At 48.0% G+C, this 18932-nt stretch overlaps 1 protein-coding gene across 1 annotated transcript; it reads right to left on the bottom strand.

Annotated features, from left to right (window-relative positions):
* Positions 1-1703: 1703 nt before the first annotated feature.
* LOC137311561 (zinc-binding protein A33-like) lies at positions 1704-18293 on the bottom strand. The gene is made up of 6 exons (XM_067978690.1): positions 17731-18293; positions 15278-15373; positions 14964-15197; positions 7932-7954; positions 7514-7839; positions 1704-5914 (listed from the first exon to the last, which is right to left on the bottom strand). Exons 1-6 carry the CDS (start codon positions 18184-18186, stop codon positions 5370-5372), a joined length of 1680 nt encoding a protein of 559 aa, XP_067834791.1. The 5' UTR covers positions 18187-18293; the 3' UTR covers positions 1704-5369.
* Between the last annotated feature and the right edge of the window lie 639 nt (positions 18294-18932).

Genomic DNA, 18932 nt, shown 5'->3' with positions numbered 1-18932 from the left:
TTTGAAGGTGGCAGGACAGGTTGAGAAAGCTGTTAAAAAAGCATAGGGGATCCCGGGCTTTCTGTTCCTGCACCGGCTTTAAAATTGTACCATTTAGTTTATATTGCCTCTCCTCATTCTTCCTACCAAAATGTACCACTAGTGTCAGCTGTGGCTCAGTGGGCAGCACTCTCGCCTCTGATATCGGAAAGTTGAGGGTTCAATTCCTACCCCAGAGACTTGAGTACATAATGCAGGCTGACGCTCCCAGTGCAGTACTGAGGGAGTGCTGCACTGTAGGAGGTGCCATCTTTCAGATGAGATATTAAACCAAGGCCCTGTCTACCCTCTCAGGTAAATGATCCCATGGCACTATTTGAAAAACAACAGGGGAGTTCTCCCTGGTGTCCTGGCCAATATTTATTCCTCAACCAACATCACTAAAAACAGATTATCTGGTCATTATCACATTGCTGTTTGTGGGATCTTGCTGTGTGCAAATTGGCTGCCCGTTTCCTACATTACAACAATAACTACACTTCAAAAGTACTTCATTGGTTGTTAAGTGCTTTGGGACCTTGTGAAAGGCGCTATATAAATGCAAGTCTTTCTTTTTTCTCTGCATTAAATTTCATCTGCCATGTGCCTGCCCATTTCACCAGTCTGTCTATGTCCTCCAGACATCTGTTACTATTCTCCACGCTGTTTACTCCATTTCTGAGTTTTGTGTCATCTGCAAACTTTGAAATTATACCCTCTATACCCAAGTCCAGGTCATTAATATATATCAAAAAGAGCAGTGGTCCTAATAGAGGCATAGAGCAAGGACGTTATGCTGAACCTTTATAAATCACTGGTGAGGCCTCAGCTGGAGTATTGTGTTCAATTCTGGGCACCACATTTTAGGAAGGATGTCAAGGCCTTAGAGAGGGTGCAGAGGAGATTTACTGGAATGGTTCCAGGGATGAGGGACATCAGTTCTGTGGAGAGACTGGAGAAGCTGGGATTGTTCTCCTTAGAGCAGAGAAGGTTAAGGAGAGATTTGATCGAGGTGTTCAAAATCATGAAGTGTTTTGACAGAGTAAATAAAGAGAAACTGTTTCCAGTGGCAGAAGGGTCGGTAACCAGAGGACACAGATTTCAGGTGATCGGCAAAAAAGCCAGAGACGACATGAGGAAACATTTTTTTTACACAGCGAGTTGTTCTGATCTGGAATTCACTGCCTGAAAGGGTGGTGGAAGCAGATTCTATAATAACTTTCAAAAGGGAATTGGATAAATACTTCAAGAGAAAAAAATTTACAAGGCTATGGGGAAAGAGCAGAGGTATGTGAATAATTGGATAGCTCTTTCAAAGAGTTGGCACAGGCACGATGGGCTGAATGGCCTCCTCCTGTACTGTACCTACTATGAACAGTGGTGATGGGATGTTTTCCTTTAGTTTCTAGCAGTTATATTGTTTAAAATTATTTGAAGAAAAGCTATAGGATAATTTCTAGAAGCTTCATTCAGGTAAAATTTGGGGTTTTTTTTATGACAGAGTTGCTGTGTGTGAGTATATTTGTGAGGATTGTGGGGAAAAAAACAACAGCACACTGACAGACCTGGTGTAGCTTTTGTTTTCTGTTCTATAAATGTCAGAAAGTGCATTAAGTTGAGAGACAGAGAGGCTGGGATCAGAAAGACAGAGAATTTTCCCACATGTAAATAAAACAATGAACCAATTGAATTTTAAAACCTATTTATTATCTTGCCTTTGTTGTTTAGAAAAGGTAAATGCTATTTGCTTACACCTGAGAGCGAGAGAGAGGCAGACAGACTAGTCTCTCCACAATTCTAATTACATTTCCTTGCAAATTTAAAAACAAGTACATTGAATTTTGAAAGCAAACAGAGTCTGTTTGAGGGAAACAGCTAGGAAGGGAGGGAGGGGGAGGAGGGAAACGGGTTGAGAGTGAGGGAGGGGGAGCTTGGATTCTCTCCAACTGGTCTCGAGGGAGCAAATAAGGGCGGAGGGGAGTGGGTGGAGGGTTAAGGGTGAGGTGAGTGTCAGTGAAGGGAGGGGGCACAGGAGGCAGAGGTTGAGTGGATAGTTCAAAGGGGAAGAGGTGAGGTTAGTTATGGGAGTGGGGGTGGTTGGAAGGAGAGGGGTTGTGGGAAGTTAAAGGGTGAAGGATGTGATGGTGGGGGGAGGGAAACACAAGTGATTGGGGTGGAGATGGGAAGGGAACAGCTGAGGGCCACATTTTCCCTGTAGGCCCCACCTCAAATGCAATGGGCAGGTGTTGCTGGCTCCTTCAGTCACCGCACTACGCCACCAACCACCTCCCATCCAAAAGGAAAGGGAAGATAGATAGAAGAATGGCTTTGGTCTTCCCAATATTTCAATATTTAATTCAAGGAAATTTCTGCTGATCCACTGTTGGGCTTCAGATAATCAGCGTGACAAATCAGAGGCAGTGGAGGGGTTGAGAGGTGGCGGTGAGGTAGAGCTGGGTGCCGTCAGTGTACATGTGGAACCTGATGTCATCTTTTCAGATGATGTCACTGAGGGGCAGCATGTAGATGAGAAATAGGCGGGGGCGAAGTGTAGATCCTTGGGGGACTCCAAAGGTAACGGTACAGGAGTAGGAAGAGAAACCATTGCAGGTTGGATAGATAGGAATGGAACCAGACGAGGGCAGTCCCACTGGACGATGGAGGAGGACGGTGTGGTCAACCATGTCAATGGCCGCAGACAAGTCAAGAAGGATGAGGAGGGATAGTTTACCACGGTCATAGTCACGTAGGATGTCATTTGTGACTTTGATAAGGGCAATTTCGGTGCTATGGCAGGGGCAGAAACCGGATTGGAGGGATTCAAACATGGAGTTGCGGGAAAGATGGGCACAGATTTGGGAGACGGCAACACGTTCAAGGACTTGAGAGAGGAAGGGAAGGTTGGAGATGGGACGATAGTTTGCAAGGACAGAGGGGTCAAGGAAGCCTTACTCCCTGTTGTCACTTTTTTGTCACACTTTCATGTCAATGTTTTCCATGAGATGGAACCGGCCTATGTAAACAGTCACGCTGTAATTTCACCCTCCCACCAGTGGCGGTGCTGTAGAGCCTCAGCCTGCAATACAGAGAAACTCCGAACTCCGAACAATTCGACCTCTGCTTCCCAAGTCCCCCTTGTTTTCCTCTTTAACTCCAAGTAATAATGTCAAATGAAAGTCATTTACAAAAATAACGACCGAGTCTCTGATTTTAAAGAGGCTCTGAATTACAACTGCTCACCCAGATCTCATTATCCTCCACCCTCTAACCCTGCTTCACCTGAAGATTACGTTTGGCCGTGACTCACCGTGTACAATACCACGGGATATCTGCCAGTGTATTATTAAATCACTCTACCTGTCACGTCTCCCATTGAAACCTCTAATGTAAACAGTTCCTATGGACTTCTGCCCTGTTAAATGTGTCCATACTAACCCTGTGAAGTCTGTAGGTGACTCTGTAACACTGTGTCATGTTATCAGTGTGACCAATGTCTCTGCTCCAGTTCGAAGTCGTTTCAGGTCGGAGGTCGGATTTCCTGGAGGATTCTCTCGATTGGTTGACGTAACTTGAGCGTAAGATCAGTGGAAATTGTACAGAAGTTACGGCAGACGTTCAGGAGCAGTCCTGAGGAAATTACCAGTGAGAGTCTCTGACTGGGGGTCAGGTCATTGAGTCCGGGGTGGGGGAGGGGGGGGTGAAATTGGCCTTGGGGGGAGTAGTGAACAATCGGGCAATAGTGAATCAGCTGCAGATATACATCCTGTCCAATTATCTTCACCATTGACTGAGATGTGTCAGTCAGTTCCCTGTAACTCTCCTGAGAGATGTGTCAGTCAGTTCCCTGTAACTCTATCCTGAGAGATGTGTCAGTCAGTTCCCTGTAACTCTATCCTGAGAGATGTGTCAGTCAGTTCCCTGTAACCCTATCCTGAGAGATGTGTCAGTCAGTTCCCTGTAACCCTATCCTGAGAGATGTGTCAGTCAGTTCCCTGTAAGCCTATCCTGAGAGATGTGTCAGTCAGTTCCCTGTAAGCCTATCCTGAGAGATGTGTCAGTCAGTTCCCTGTAACCCTATCCTGAGAGATGTGTCTGTTTCCTGTGGGCTCTGTAATCTTGGTTGCTGCCCACCTGGGAGAAGGTTCTCCGCAGATAAGAACCATGAGGAAGGCAAATGGAAACCTTCTCAGCTTCTCTTGCCCAGTGAGCAGTTCAAGAGCCTCCTGTGTGAGACTTGAGTTAGGAGCTGCCCTCGGGGCAGAACACCACAGACCGAAAGGGAATCATCCCGATTAATCCCCACTTCTGAATATTGATTACAGAAAAAAGTGCAGAAGAGGTAAAGGGAAAATAACAGTGCATGAAAGGACCGCAGGGGGCAAAACTCCTTTGAGGAACTAATCCCTCGAAGGATGGCAATGCCCAGTTTACATGGTCGAGCAGCCACTGGGAAATCTCCGAACGTGGCACATTCCCATCCCTTGAGAAATATTCAGGACTTTCGAGACTCTCACCCGTTTCTCAGGAGGACAAAGTGGCATCGAATGGAAGTCCTGGTTAAAGATGTCGCTCAGCCAGAATCCGGTGGGGACCGGGTGTGAAAGGGATTGGCCCCCTGCCCGATTTGACCTGCGCTCGTTCACCCCACACGATGGGTCCCAGCCCATCGACCGGGAACTCAGCTCTGGAATTTACTGGGAATGGAAACACATCAATGATGCCAGGCTGCCTGTGTCCAAATACAGTACATCAGGACCTTGACCGACCAGTTCAGCCCCTGCTCCTGTGATGGGTTCACTCTGCACCTTTTCTGTTCCTTTTAAAACTCTTTATTTGTTGTGAAAGTCTTTGTGTGATTACAGTACAGCTTCCACATATTGTGATACATTACTCCCAATATACAATGAGAGTCTGACAGCCTCTCTGGAATTCCAGTCTCTTATCCGTGGGAAAGCCTGCGGTAGAAAGCCACATCCGAGGACAACTGGGGACAGAGCCCGGCAATCGGGAAAGATCAGGGGTTGAAGGAAGGGAAAGTTGGACTGGCAATCGGGAGGGAGAGACGGAGAGATCGCAGGTTCAGGGGGGTGGGGGGGGGAGGGATCGTGGGTTTGAAGTGGGGGAGGGGGTCGTACCAGTAATAATGAGATGTCTCACCTCTCGAGAGCGGGACACAGACTCACCACGCAACCCGCCGCTGTAAAAATGGCGGCCGGCGTGAACACGGCGGGTTGGGGTCATATTTTGCAATCTGACATTTTTAACCCCCCCACCCCGGCCCTCCCCCGCCCATCGTGGGGGTTTAATATTGCCCCCATTCTCTCTGTACTCTGACTCATCAGTTTAGGAAGCTACAGTTTGAAATGACGCAGTTTGAGGGGAGCAGTATTTTTACCCTTATCGTACGATCCAGGATAGAAATAAGGAAAGAGTTTCTCAGTGAATGTGTGAGTGAAAGTGTAGAGATTGGACATATCATCAGCATTGTAAAATGACACCTGTCCTCCCTCATAGTCCAGGTAAACTCCGATGGTCCTGAGTTTCACACTCAGGGTCAGTGGGACAAATGGGCTTTCAGCAGCTCCATATTCATTCCCATTTCTCAGCCACACAGCCCAGTATCCACGTTTAGGCCCCAGTGATATCGTTCCCTTCCTGTTAACTGACTCTCTGGCCACACCCACGGCCCACTGAGTCTTGTCCCCGACCTCCACCTCCCAGTAATGTTTCCCTGATGTGAATCCCTGTGATCCCAGGACACAAGGAACCAAATTGAATCTCTCCGGGTTATCGGGAAGCTGTAATTCTCTGTCACTGAATCTCACACTGGTCCAGTCCTCAGACAGGATGAGCGAACGATGAGCTGTGTTTGGGTCCAGGGTCAGTGAGGCTGGGACTGGGGAAATAAAAATGACATCATGTTAAATATTTTAGACAGAGGAAGGTGGACAGACACAGGTTAATATCTGATATCTGGAAAACTGGGCTCGGCCCCCAGTCTATAATTTCTGTATCAGTAAATAGTGCAGACTGGGTACAGTGTACAGTTCGATATATTCCTGGACTCGTGTGTTCAGTGAACAGATATTACAGACTGGGTACAGTGTACAGTTCGATATATTCCTAGACTCCAGTGTGTACAGTGAACAGATATTACAGACCAGGCAGAGGAAAACAGACAGCCAGCGGTCTCAGTCTGATCACTGTCCAGTGAACCCTGGGTCAGAGGGGTCTCAGTCTGATCACTGTCCAGTGAACCCTGGGTCAGAGGGGTCTCAGTCTGATCACTGTCCAGTGAACCCTGGGTCAGGGGGGTCTCAGTCTGACCACTGTCCAGTGAACCCTGGGTCAGGGGGTTCTCAGTCTGATCACTGTCCAGTGAACCCTGGGTCAGGGGGGGTCTCAGTCTGATCACTGTCCAGTGAACCCTGGGTCAGAGCGGTCTCAGTCTGATCACTGTCCAGTGAACCCTGGGTCAGGGGGGGTCTCAGTCTGATCACTGTCCAGTGAACCCTGGGTCAGGGGGGTCTCAGTCTGATCACTGTCCAGTGAACCCTGGGTCAGAGGGGTCTCAGTCTGATCACTGTCCAGTGAACCCTGGGTCAGAGGGGTCTCAGTCTGATCACTGTCCAGTGAACCCTGGGTCAGAGGGGTCTCAGTCTGATCACTGTCCAGTGAACCCTGGGTCAGGGGGGTCTCAGTCTGATCACTGTCCAGTGAACCCTGGGTCAGGGGGTCTCAGTCTGATCACTGTCCAGTGAACCCTGGGTCAGGGGGGTCTCCGTCTGATCACTGTCCAGTGAACCCTGGGTCAGGCGGGTCTCCGTCTGATCACTGTCCAGTGAACCCTGGGTCAGGGGGGGTCTCAGTCTGATCACTGTCCAGTGAACCCTGGGTCAGAGGGGTCTCAGTCTGATCACTGTCCAGTGAACCCTGGGTCAGGGGGGTCTCAGTCTGATCACTGTCCAGTGAACCCTGGGTCAGAGGGGTCTCAGTCTGATCACTGTCCAGTGAACCCTGGGTCAGGGGGGTCTCAGTCTGATCACTGTCCAGTGAACCCTGGGTCAGAGGGGTCTCAGTCTGATCACTGTCCAGTGAACCCTGGGTCAGGGGGGTCTCAGTCTGATCACTGTCCAGTGAACCCTGGGTCAGGGGGGTCTCAGTCTGACCACTGTCCAGTGAACCTTGGGTCAGAGGGGCCTCAGTCTGATCACTGTCCAGTGAACCCTGGGTCAGGGGGGTCTCAGTCTGACCACTGTCCAGTGAACCCTACTGGAAGGTGCGAGTGTCTGGATTCAAATGAGAAAATGTTCTGATTCTGTCTCTACTTGAATCGCTCAATCTGAGGTCACACAAAAAGAACGGCCCCTTGAGTGAGGTACCAGAGACTGCTGCCCCAGTGATCGGTACACAACAGTCAGTACATTCAGGAGAGGGAGAAGAGAGCAGGAAACTCTACAGAAAGTTCACCCAAACCTGTGGAGTCGTTTCATACCTGGAGAGATGATCTGTTTCATTTCCTTCCACACTGCGTAGAGTAAAGGGCCTCGAAACACGGCCAATTTCAGACTTGCAGACACCACTATCTCTTGATCTTCACCTTCCTCTGACGATCTCTCTTGATCTTCACCTTCCTCTGACGATCTCTCTTGATCTTCACCTTCCTCTGATGATCTCTCTTGATCTTCACCTTCCTCTGACGATCTCTCTTGATCTTCACCTTCCTCTGATGATCTCTCTTGATCTTCACCTTCCTCTGACGATCTCTCTTGATCTTCCCCTCTCTCTGCACCTTCTCCTCCCTCCCCTTTGTCCAGGTCCCTGTTTGAATGGGATTGATTCACTCACTCACTGCTGGATACAATCTGTGATCACAGTGTAAGACCGAGTCTGGGTTTGGATTGGGTACTCACCTTTCTCCCAATCTTTTCAGTTCCTGCAGGACAGAGAATCAGAAACATTTTAATAAATATACCGTACTCTTTAGATTGTACATTTTAATAAATATACCGTATTATTTGGATTGTACATTTTAATCATAGAATCGTTACAGCACAGAAGGAAACCATTCGGCCCATCGAGCCCGTGCCAGCTCTTTGTTAGAGCAATCCAGTTGGTCCCATTCCCCCCACTCTTTCCCCGTGGCCCTGCAACTTTTTTCCCTTCAAGGATTTATCCAATTCCTTTTTGAAAGCCACGATTGAATCTGCCTCCACCACCCTATCAGGCAGCGCATTCCAAATCATAACTATTCGCTGTGTAAAAACATTTTTCCTCATGTCGCCTTTAGTTCATTTGCCAATCACTAAATCTGTGTCCTCTGGTTCTTGGCCCTTCGACCAATGGGAACAGTTTCTCTTTATTTACTTTATCAAAATCCTTCATGATTTTGAACACTTCTATCAAATCTCCTCTCAACCTTCTCTGCTCTCAGGAGAACAACCCCAGCTTCTCCAGTCTATCCAGGTAACTGAAGTCCCTCACCCCTGGAACCATTGTAGTAAATCTTTTCTGCACCCTCTCTAAGGCCTCACATCCTTCCTAAAGTGTGGTTCCCAGAATTCGACACAATACTCCAGTTGTGGCTGAAGCAGTGTTTTATAAAGGTTCAACATGACCTCCTTACTTTTGTACTCTATGCCTCTATTTATAAAGCCCAGGATCCTGCATGCTTTTTTAACCGCTTTCTCAACCTGTCCTGCCACCTTCAAAGATTTGTGCACATATAACTCCAGGTCTCTCTGTTCCTGCACCCCCTTTAGAATTGTACCATTTAGTTTATATTGCCTCTCCTCGTTCTTCCTGCCAAAATGTATCACTTCACACTTCTCTGCGTTAAATTTCATCTGACATGTGTCCGCCCATTCCACCAACCTGTCGATGTTCTCTTGAAGTCTATCACTATCCTCCTCACTGTTTATTACACTTCCAAGTTTTATGTCATCTGCAAATTTTGAAATTGTGCCCTGTACACCCAAGTCTAAGTATATATCAAAAAAAGCAATGGTCATTGTACTGACCCCTGGGGAACACTACTGCACACCTTCATCCAGTCTGAAAAATAACCGGTCACCACTACTCTCTGTTTCCCGTCACTGAACAATTTCCTATCCATGCTGTCACTGTCCCTTTTATTCCATGGGCTTCAATTTTGCTGACAAACCTATTATGTGGCACTTTATCAAACGCCTTTTGAAAGTCCATATATACACCAACCTTCTCTGTTACCTCATTAAAAAACTCAATCAAGTTCGTTAAACACGATTTGCCTTTAACAAATCCGTACTGGCTTTCCTTTATTAATCCACACTTGTCCAAGTAACTATTAATTTTGTCCCAGATTATCGTTTCTAAAAGCTTCCCCACCACCAAGGTTAAACTGACTGGCCTGTAGTTGTCGGGTTTATCCTTACACCCTTTTTTGAACAAGGGTGTAACATTTGCAATTCTCCAGTCCTCTGGCACCACCCCCGTATCTACGGATATTTGGAAGATTTTGGCCACTACCTCCGCAATTTCCACCCTTACTTCCCTCAGCAACCCAGGATGCATCCCATCCGGACCGGGTAACTCATCTCCTTTAAGTACTTTCTCATGTGTCCTCTATCAATTTTTAGCCCATCCAGTATCTCAACTACTTCCTCTTTTACTGTGACTTTGGCAGCATCTTCTTCCTTGGTAAAGACAGATGCAAGTATTCATTTAGTACCTCAGCCATGCCCTCTGCCTCCATGTGTAGCTCTCCTTTTTGGTCCCTAATTGGCCCCACCCCTCCTTTTTCTACCCATTTCCCAATATATGCCTGTAGGAAATTTTTGGATTCCCTTTTATGTTGGCCGTCAGTCTATTCTCATACTCTCTTTTTGCCCCTCTTATTTCCTTTTGACTTCTCCTCTGTACTTTCTATATTCAGCCTGGTTCTCACTTGTATTATCAACCTGACATCTGTCAGACACCCCTTTTCTGTTTCATCTTACTCTCTATCTCTTTCGTCATCCAGGGAGCTCTGACTTTCGTTGCCCTAACTTTCCCCCTCGTGGGAATGTACCTCGACTGTACCCGAACCATCTCCTCTTTAAAGGCCACCCATTGTTCGATTACAGTTTTGCCTGACAATCTTTGATTCCAATTTACCCAGACCAGATCCGTTCTCAACCCACTGAAATTGGCCCTCCTCCAATTAAGTATTTTTACTCTAGTTTGCTCCTTGACCTTTTCCATAACTAATCTAAACCTTATGATATTATGATCACCGTTCCCTAAATGTTCCCCCACTGACACTTGCTCCACTTGACCCACCTCATTCCTCAGAACCAGATCCAGCAATGCCTCCTTCCTTGTTGGGCTGGAAACATACTGAGCAAGAAAGTTCTCCTGAACACACTTCAGAAATTCATCCCCCTCTTTGCACTTTACACTATCACAATCCCAGTCGATATTGGGATTGTTCGATAGGGAGACAACAGCCTATGCACCAGCTCCTGGACACTTCCAGGCAGCTCTGGGGAAACATGCAGCTGTGGAGACATCAGACCAGAACAGGAATAGGCTCATTGTGATGCCCACACAGACAAATAGCCTCCTGTTGCTCACTGTGCAATAAATGTGCAGCAGCCACAGAAATATACCCCAGCCTATCGCTGTTCCCATTATCACCACTCTACAGTTCTTGCATCTCTCTGTAATTTCCCTGCAAATTTGCTCCTCTATACCCATCCTACTATTTGGTGGCCGATCGAATACACGCAGTAGTGCACTGGCACCTCTATTGTTTCTTAACTCTATCTAAACAAATAGAGTCTGTCCTTGGCCCCACAGGGACATCCTCTCTCTCCAGCACTGCAATATTCCCCTTCATCAACACTGCCACCAACACCACTATTTTCTTTCCTTCCCGATGTATAATCAGTGGTTTTAGTGAAATGTGATGTGATCTGGGGAGTTTTCACTGACGGGCTCCAGTGATGTGACACCGTGACCGTTACCCCCTGGAATACACTGGACAGGGTCTCCTCTGCTGCTGAAGACTTTGAAGGTTCACTGAGCCTTTCCTTTTATTTATGGTCCATATTTTCCCAGTAACTCAGAGCTTGTCTCTGGTCTGTGCGGCCCTGAGCTGGGGACAGTGGTGTTACACCTAACCTCAGTATCCCTTCGATAGGGAGACAACAGCCTATGTACCAGCTCCTGGACACTTCCAGGCAGCTCTGGGGAAACATGCAGCTGTGGAGACATCAGACCAGAACAGGAATAGGTTCATTGTGATGCCCACACAGTCAAATAGCCTCCTGTTGCTCACTGTTTGTGCAATAGATGTGCAGCAGCCACAGAAATATACCCCAGCCTATCGCTGTTCCCAGGGCTAGTACCCATGGGACTGTACCCCAACATGTCTCTATTCTCGGGGCTTGTATCCATGGGACTGTACCCCAACATGTCTCTGTTCCCAGGGCTAGTACCCATGGGACTGTACCCCAACATGTCTCTGTTCCCAGGACTAGTACCCATGGGACTGTACCCCAACATGTCTCTGTTCCCAGGGCTCGTACCCATGGGACTGTACCCCAACATGTCTCTGTTCCCAGGACTAGTACCCATGGGACTGTTCGCCAACATGTCTCTGTTCCCAGGGCTGGTACCCATGGGACTGTACCCCAACATGTCTCTGTTCCCAGGGCTAGTACCCATGGGACTGTACCCCAACATGTCTCTGTTCCCAGGGCTAGTACCCATGGGACTGGACCCCAACATGAATCTGTTCTCAGGACAGAAGTGAAGTGGAGCAAACTATAGGGCCTAAACTCTCAAAACCTGAATGAAGAATCCTCAGTAACCTGTGGGAGATATTCAGATGGTGAGTTCATCGGATATTTACAGGTGAGGGAAGCCATTTGGCCCATCAATTCCTCCATCTCGAACGACTAAAGGTGCCCCCCTACATTGCATCATCTAATTGGTTCCTGTCCTAACGCTGCCCATTTGCTCATTACTGTTGTGTGAGAGGAACTTCCTGATATCAGTCCCGAAATTACATTTACACGTTTGACCCTGTGTCCCCTTGGCCGACTCCAACAATTAAAGTATGATTTTGATTTACCATTTCCATACTGTTTACTATCCCTTATACTGAGATACTTAAGAAAAGACATACTTGTTCTCGAGGCAGTACAAAGAAGGTTCACTCGGCTAATCCCGGGGATGAGGGGGTGGACATATGAGGAGAGGGTGAGTAGATTGGGACTCCACTCATTGGAGTTCAGAAGAATGAGAGGCGATCTTATTGAAACATAAAAGATTGTGAAGGGGCTTGATCGGGTGGATGTTGTAAGGATGTTCCCAAGGATGGGTGAAACTAGAACTAGGGGGCATAATCTTAGAATAAGGGGCTGCTCTTTCAAAACTGAGATGAGGAGAAACTTCTTCACTCAGAGGGTAATGGGTCTGTGGAACTTGCTGCCCCAGGAAGCTGTGGAAGCTACATCATTAAATAAATTTAAAACAGAAATAGACAGTTTCCTCGAAGTAAAGGCAATTAGGGGTTACGGGGAGCGGGCAGGAAATTGGACATGAAGCTGAGTTCGGATCGGTCAATGCCCTGTGGGTGGCGGAGAGGGCCCAGGGGCTGAGTGGCCGGGTCCTGCTCCTACTTATTGTGTTCTTTAGATTTGAGGTTAGGATCAGATCAGCCATGATCTTATTGAATGGCGGAGCAGGCTCGAGGGGCCGATTGGCCTACTCCTGCTCCTATTTCTTATATTCTTATGATATAATCACCTCTCGGACACCTCGGGGATTATTTAGACTTTGGGCGATAATGTAGCACGGACGATATTGGTTCGGTCTCTCGTGAAACACCTCTCCCCATTTTTATTTCTATTGACTTCAAATCTGGAGAGATGTTTAATAGGTGACTGAGCTGATATCGGTCCTTTTACACTGTCGTCCAGTGTCAAAATTACACCACTCCTTTCCAGAGTGAAGTGTTCAAGTCTCTCCAGTCTGTCCCAATAACTGAGACCCTTGATACCAGGCCTCACTGCTCTCCTCTGCCCTGCCTTACTTCTCGGTGACCAGAACTAGGCACAGTATTATATCGAATTACATAGAATCTACACCACAGAAACAGGCCATTCGGCCCAACTGCTCCATGCCAGTGTTTATGCTCCACACGAGCCTCATCCCACCCCTCTTCATCTAACCCGATCAACATATCCTTCTGCTCCTTTCTCCCTCATGTGTTTATCCAGCTTCCCCTTGATTGTATCGATGCGACTCACCTCAACCACTCCATGTGGTCGCGAGTTCCACATTCTAACCACTCTCTGGGGAGATAAGTTTCTCCTGAAATAGTGACTATATTACACTTATGGCCCGTAGTTTTGGACACCCCCACAAGTGGATACATATTCTCTATGTCTCCCCTATTAAACAATTTCATAATTTTTAAGACCTCGATCAGGTCATCCCTCAGCCTTCTCTTTTCGCCGAATCCCCCACCATCAACATCCTGGGGGTCACCATTGACCAGAAACTTAACTGGACCAGCCACATAATTACTGTGGCTACAAGAGCAGGTCAGAGGCTGGGTATTCTGCGGCGAGTGACTCACTTCCTGACTCCCCAAAGCCTTTCCACCATCTACAAGCCACAAGTCAGGAGTGTGATGGAATACTCTCCACTTGCCTGGATGAGTGCAGCTCCAACAACACTCAAGAAGCTCGACACCATCCAGGACAAAGCATGATTGGCACCCCATCCACCACCCTAAACATTCACTCCCTTCACCACCGGCGCACAGTGGCTGCAGTGTGTACCATCCACAGGATGCACTGCAGCAACTCGCCAAGGCTTCGTCGACAGCACCTCCCAAACCCGCGACCTCTACCACCTAGAAGGACAAGGGCAGCAGGCACATGGGAACAACACCACCTGCACGTTCCCCTCCAAGTCACACACCATCCCGACTTGGAAATATATCGCCATTCCCTCATTGTCGCTGGGTCAAAATCCTGGAACTCTCTTCCTGACAGCACTGTGGGAGAACCTTCACCACACGGACTGCAGCGGTTCAAGAAGGCGGCTCACCACCACCTTCTCAAGGGCAATTAGGGATAGCCAATAAATGCTGGCCTCGCCAGCGACACCCACATCCCATGAACCAATAAAAAAAATGAGCCCCAGCCTGTTCAATGTTTCCTGATAGTTATAACCTCTCAGTTCTGTTATCGTCCTTGTGATTCTTTTTTGTACCTTCTCCAGTGCCTCTATATCTTGTTTATGGAGACCACAACTGTTCACAGTAGTCTAATTGTGGTCTAACCAAGGTTTGATCCAGGTCTAACATAACCTCTCTGCTTTTGAATTCTATCCCTCCATTCAAAGTGGGGTCTGATCAGAGTAACTGCACAGTGTGATCACAACTTTCTCTGACCTGTATGGACGAGTCAGTCCATTGACTGCAAATGAAAATTGGGTGCAATGTAAAACAGGCTGTCGATTCGTTATCGCCTGTTTTGCATGACCGTCTTTGGGGAATTTATACCCTTCTGTGTCTCGACCCGCCTGCCAACGACCTTCTGATCTACGACTTGTCTCGGCTGAATCTGCTTTCCTCCCTCCACCTATCGACTTTGAATGATTTCCGATTGCTGCCTCAATGTTCCCCACAAGTCTCTTTACCCCTCCTTGGTTTAGATGCAGCCCATTTCTTCTGTAACAGTCCTTTTTTGGACATTGTCATCTGGTTCCAGTTATACAGGAAGATACTGTTATACCTGACAAGAGTCGGACAATCTCCTCCACAGTCAGAGCTCAAACCGGACTGATACCTGTTTGTCCTCAGTTATACTGCACGTTGTGCAATGTTGTGATGTGGTTTGAGCCCTATTATAATGTGCTGTTTACACTTACACCAACAGGTTGGGGATTGGTTTATAAAGGATCACCTTGAGAAAAGAGATACTGTCTTGCTGCTCGATGTCTGCACAAAGGTTCAATATGTTCTCCTCAAGTGATCTCAGTTCCTCCTCAATTCTTTTCAAGTTCTTCTCCATTGGTCGCAGATCTTCCTCCTTTTGCCTCCTCAGCTCTTCCATTAAATGTTTCTCTTTGTCTTCAAGATATTGATGAATTTTGGCAAATTGTGCGGCGATGTCTTGCTCCAGGGATCCTGTGAGTTCCTAAGATGGTGAGAGAGATCATTTAAGCTGCAGATTGTTAAAGGGCCGCAGTGTTTAAAGGTGACGTAAGTAGGACTTACATTCAGTTCTGAAATCTTCTCCTCCTGCCGCCGTTTTAATTCACTTTTACTTTTCTTTTCATCCTCCATGGAATCCAAGGACAATTTCAGCTGGTCCTAAAAATGGAATCAGATCTCATCATAATCCATTTCAATGTCAGCTATTGTATTCCAAAACAGTGGGGTCGGACGTTCAGGGAATATTACATGTGTTACTAGTGTGTACCCCTTTCTTTACAAGAGGCAGAGTGAAAAGTACCCAATCAAACCAGGCACAGCTTCAAACCAACAACTGGTTTATGTTATATTAAATATATGAAAGGGTTTGATAGGGTAGACGTAGAGAAAATGTTTCCACTTGTGGGGGAGACCAAAACTAGGGGCCATAAATAAGATAGTCAGTAATTAATCTAATAAGGAATTCAGAACAAGCTTCTTTACCCAGAGAGTAGTTAGAATGTGGAACTCACTACCACAAGGAGTAGTTGAGGCGAATAGTACAGATACGTTTAAGGGGAAGCGAGATAATCACATGAGGGTGAAAGGGACACAAGGATGTGCTGATAAAGTTAGAAGAGGGGTGGGAAGAGGCTTGTGTGGAGCATAAATGCCGGCATGGACCTGTTGGGCCGAATGGTCTGTTTCTCTGCTGTGCATTGTATGTAATTCCATGCAAGTCTATATGGCTTTCACACTGAAAACAATCAGTTCCCTCACTCCCCAGTTATTAAATACAATAAAGATACAACACTCTTCAAACCTTCTCTAGCTAAGCTCTTCAAATGAGCTGGTCCAGACTTTGAATTTGTGGACAGCTTCTCACTGCTGATGTGAGAACACAGCTCAGTCCCCCTGTCTGGGAGAGAGAGAGAGAGAGACTTATTTGTCACCTGCCGTAAGTCTATGAGATGGAGAATTCCGCCCACTGAACTGTCAATCAATGTTATGACCCCTGCCGTGGAACACCGACCCACTGATGAGGCAACAGCGGAGCGTTTATGTGTCGGTTTCAGCTAAGCCCCCTGCTGGGACAATGGAATGGGAGGATACCTGGATCCTCAGGTATTGCACAGACTGATCTTCACACAATGGCTCGTCATGTTTGACATTGTACACATTGACCCTCCAATTGTTCATTCACATTTTAAGTCACTGTGGTTGAGAATAATTCAAGGCTACTGGCTCATTGTAAACAAAATCATTGTGTGTGCAACCTTGGGAGTTCGTCCCTTATAAACTGAATCTAACATTGCAGAAATATTATATGTTAAAAAATCAGCTCAAACAACACTGGGACAAACCAAGTTCCTACAATGACATTTGTATTTTCAACAGACCAACCAGACCAAAAGTTACCTGAACAGTAATTCTCCAACATCCAACCCCCTGTCTTAGTTCACCGAGGGAGTTTTACCCTCTCCAGACCCAGAACAGAGACAATATACCCCATCCAACTCCCCACCCTCTCACACAGACACTGTACCCCATCCAACTCCCCACCCTCTCACACAGACACTGTACCCCATCCAACTCCCCACCCTCTCACACAGACACTGTACCCCATCCAACTCCCCACCCTCTCACACAGACACTGTACCCCATCCAACTCCCCACCCTCTCACACAGACACTGTACCCCATCCAACTCCCCACCCTCTCACACAGACACTGTACCCCATCCAACTCCCCACCCTCTCACACAGACACTGCACCCCATCCAACTCCCCACCCTCTCACACAGACACTGTACCCCATCCAACTCCCCACCCTCTCACACAGACACTGTACCCCATCCAACTCCCCACCCTCTCACACAGACACTGTACCCCATCCAACTCCCCACCCTCTCACACAGACACTGTACCCCATCCAACTCCCCACCCTCTCACACAGACACTGTACCCCATCCAACTCCCCACCCTCTCACACAGACACTGTACCCCATCCAACTCCCCACCCTCTCACACAGACACTGCACCCCATCCAACTCCCCACCCTCTCACACAGACACTGCACCCCATCCAACTCCCCACCCTCTCACACAGACACTGCACCCCATCCAACTCCCCACCCTTTCACACAGACACTGTACCCCATCCAACTCCCCACCCTCTCACACAGACACTGTACCCCATCCAACTCCCCACCCTCTCACACAGACACTGGACCCCATCCAACTCCCCACCCTCTCACACAGACACTGCACCCCATCCAACTCCCCACCCTCTCACACAGACACTGTACCCCATCCAACTCCCCACCCTCTCACACAGACACTGTACCCCATCCAACTCCCCACCCTCTCACACAGACACTGTACCCCATCCAACTCCCCACCCTCTCACACAGACACTCTCTCCCCCCGTGGCCCTGCCAAATCTTTCTGACACTCTCCCTATCAGTTCATGCTGGCACTTAACCAATATTACTCTTATTGCGTTTCGTGGAGACGGGTCGCTCACTTCAACCCCTCACCTTGTACTTTTGAACTGCCCTCTGGACCGGCAGGAACCTGTGGTCTGAATGTGCGGGAGAATCTACACAACTGGCACAGATCAGGATCTCATCCTCCTCACAGAACAGCATCAGTTTCTCATTATGTTCCTCACAGTGAGACCGACCTTTCTCTGGGTTCAGGATCAGCTCTGGGTTCAGGTTCAGGTTCAGGTCTGGGTCTGGGTTGAGGTCCAGCTGCCGAGCTTTCTCGGTGAGATTGGCCAACACCCTGTTCCTGCAGTAGTTTCTCCGGGGGAAAACCACCCGACATTCCGGGCAGGACACGGTCTCCCCCTGCTTGTCCCAACACTTGTCGATACAGGATTTACAGAAGTTGTGATCACAGTCCAGCCGCACCGGCTCCACAAACAGAGAGAGGCAGACGGAGCAGGTTAAATCCTCACTCAGGGTTACGATCTGTTTGCTGACGGCCATCTCAGTTCCTGCTCCTTATTCTGTCGCTCACTTTACTTTCAGTTTCATTTCCCTCAGTTTATTGTGAAACTCACTTCACAATCTGTCCTCTGAAAGGGACACTGTCAGCAAACAAAACTGTCTGGCAAATCTTTATTTCTTTGAATGTCAAACGTGCAAAACACAATGGCCCCAAAATTCCTGAGTCTGAGGGGGGAGGGCTGGAATTTGGACTGGGACCCTGTTCCTGCGAGGTCTCTTGTGCTGCACCCCTTCCATGGTGATATCACAAAGACTGGCAGGATCACATCTCCACCCCATCCCCTGCCAAAAATCCCACCAGTTCCACCAGTACTGCAGGCCAGGAGAAAGTACACCTGCAGGAAGCGGGCGAACATTTTAAAATTTCATTCTTGGGATGTGGGCGTCGCTGGCGAGGCCGGCATTTATTGCCCATCCCTAATTGCCCTTGAGAAGGTGGTGGTGAGCCGTCTTCTTGAACCGCTGCAGTCCGTGTGGTGACGGTTCTCCCACAGTGCTGTTAGGAAGGGAGTTCCAGGATTTTGACCCAGCGACGATGAAGGAACGGCGATATATTTCCAAGTCGGGATGGTGTGTGACTTGGAGGGGAACGTGCAGGTGGTGGTGTTCCCATGCGCCTGTCCTTCTAGGTGGTAGAGGTCACGGTTTGGGAGGAGCTGTCGAAGAAGCCTTGGCGAGTTGCTGCAGAGCATCCTGTGGATGGTGCACACTGCAGCCATGGTGGT

Source organism: Heptranchias perlo, unplaced genomic scaffold (genome assembly GCF_035084215.1).
Source record: "Heptranchias perlo isolate sHepPer1 unplaced genomic scaffold, sHepPer1.hap1 HAP1_SCAFFOLD_358, whole genome shotgun sequence".
In the NCBI taxonomy this organism is placed as follows: domain Eukaryota; kingdom Metazoa; phylum Chordata; class Chondrichthyes; order Hexanchiformes; family Hexanchidae; genus Heptranchias; species Heptranchias perlo.
This window is presented reverse-complemented; position numbering and strand designations above follow the sequence as displayed.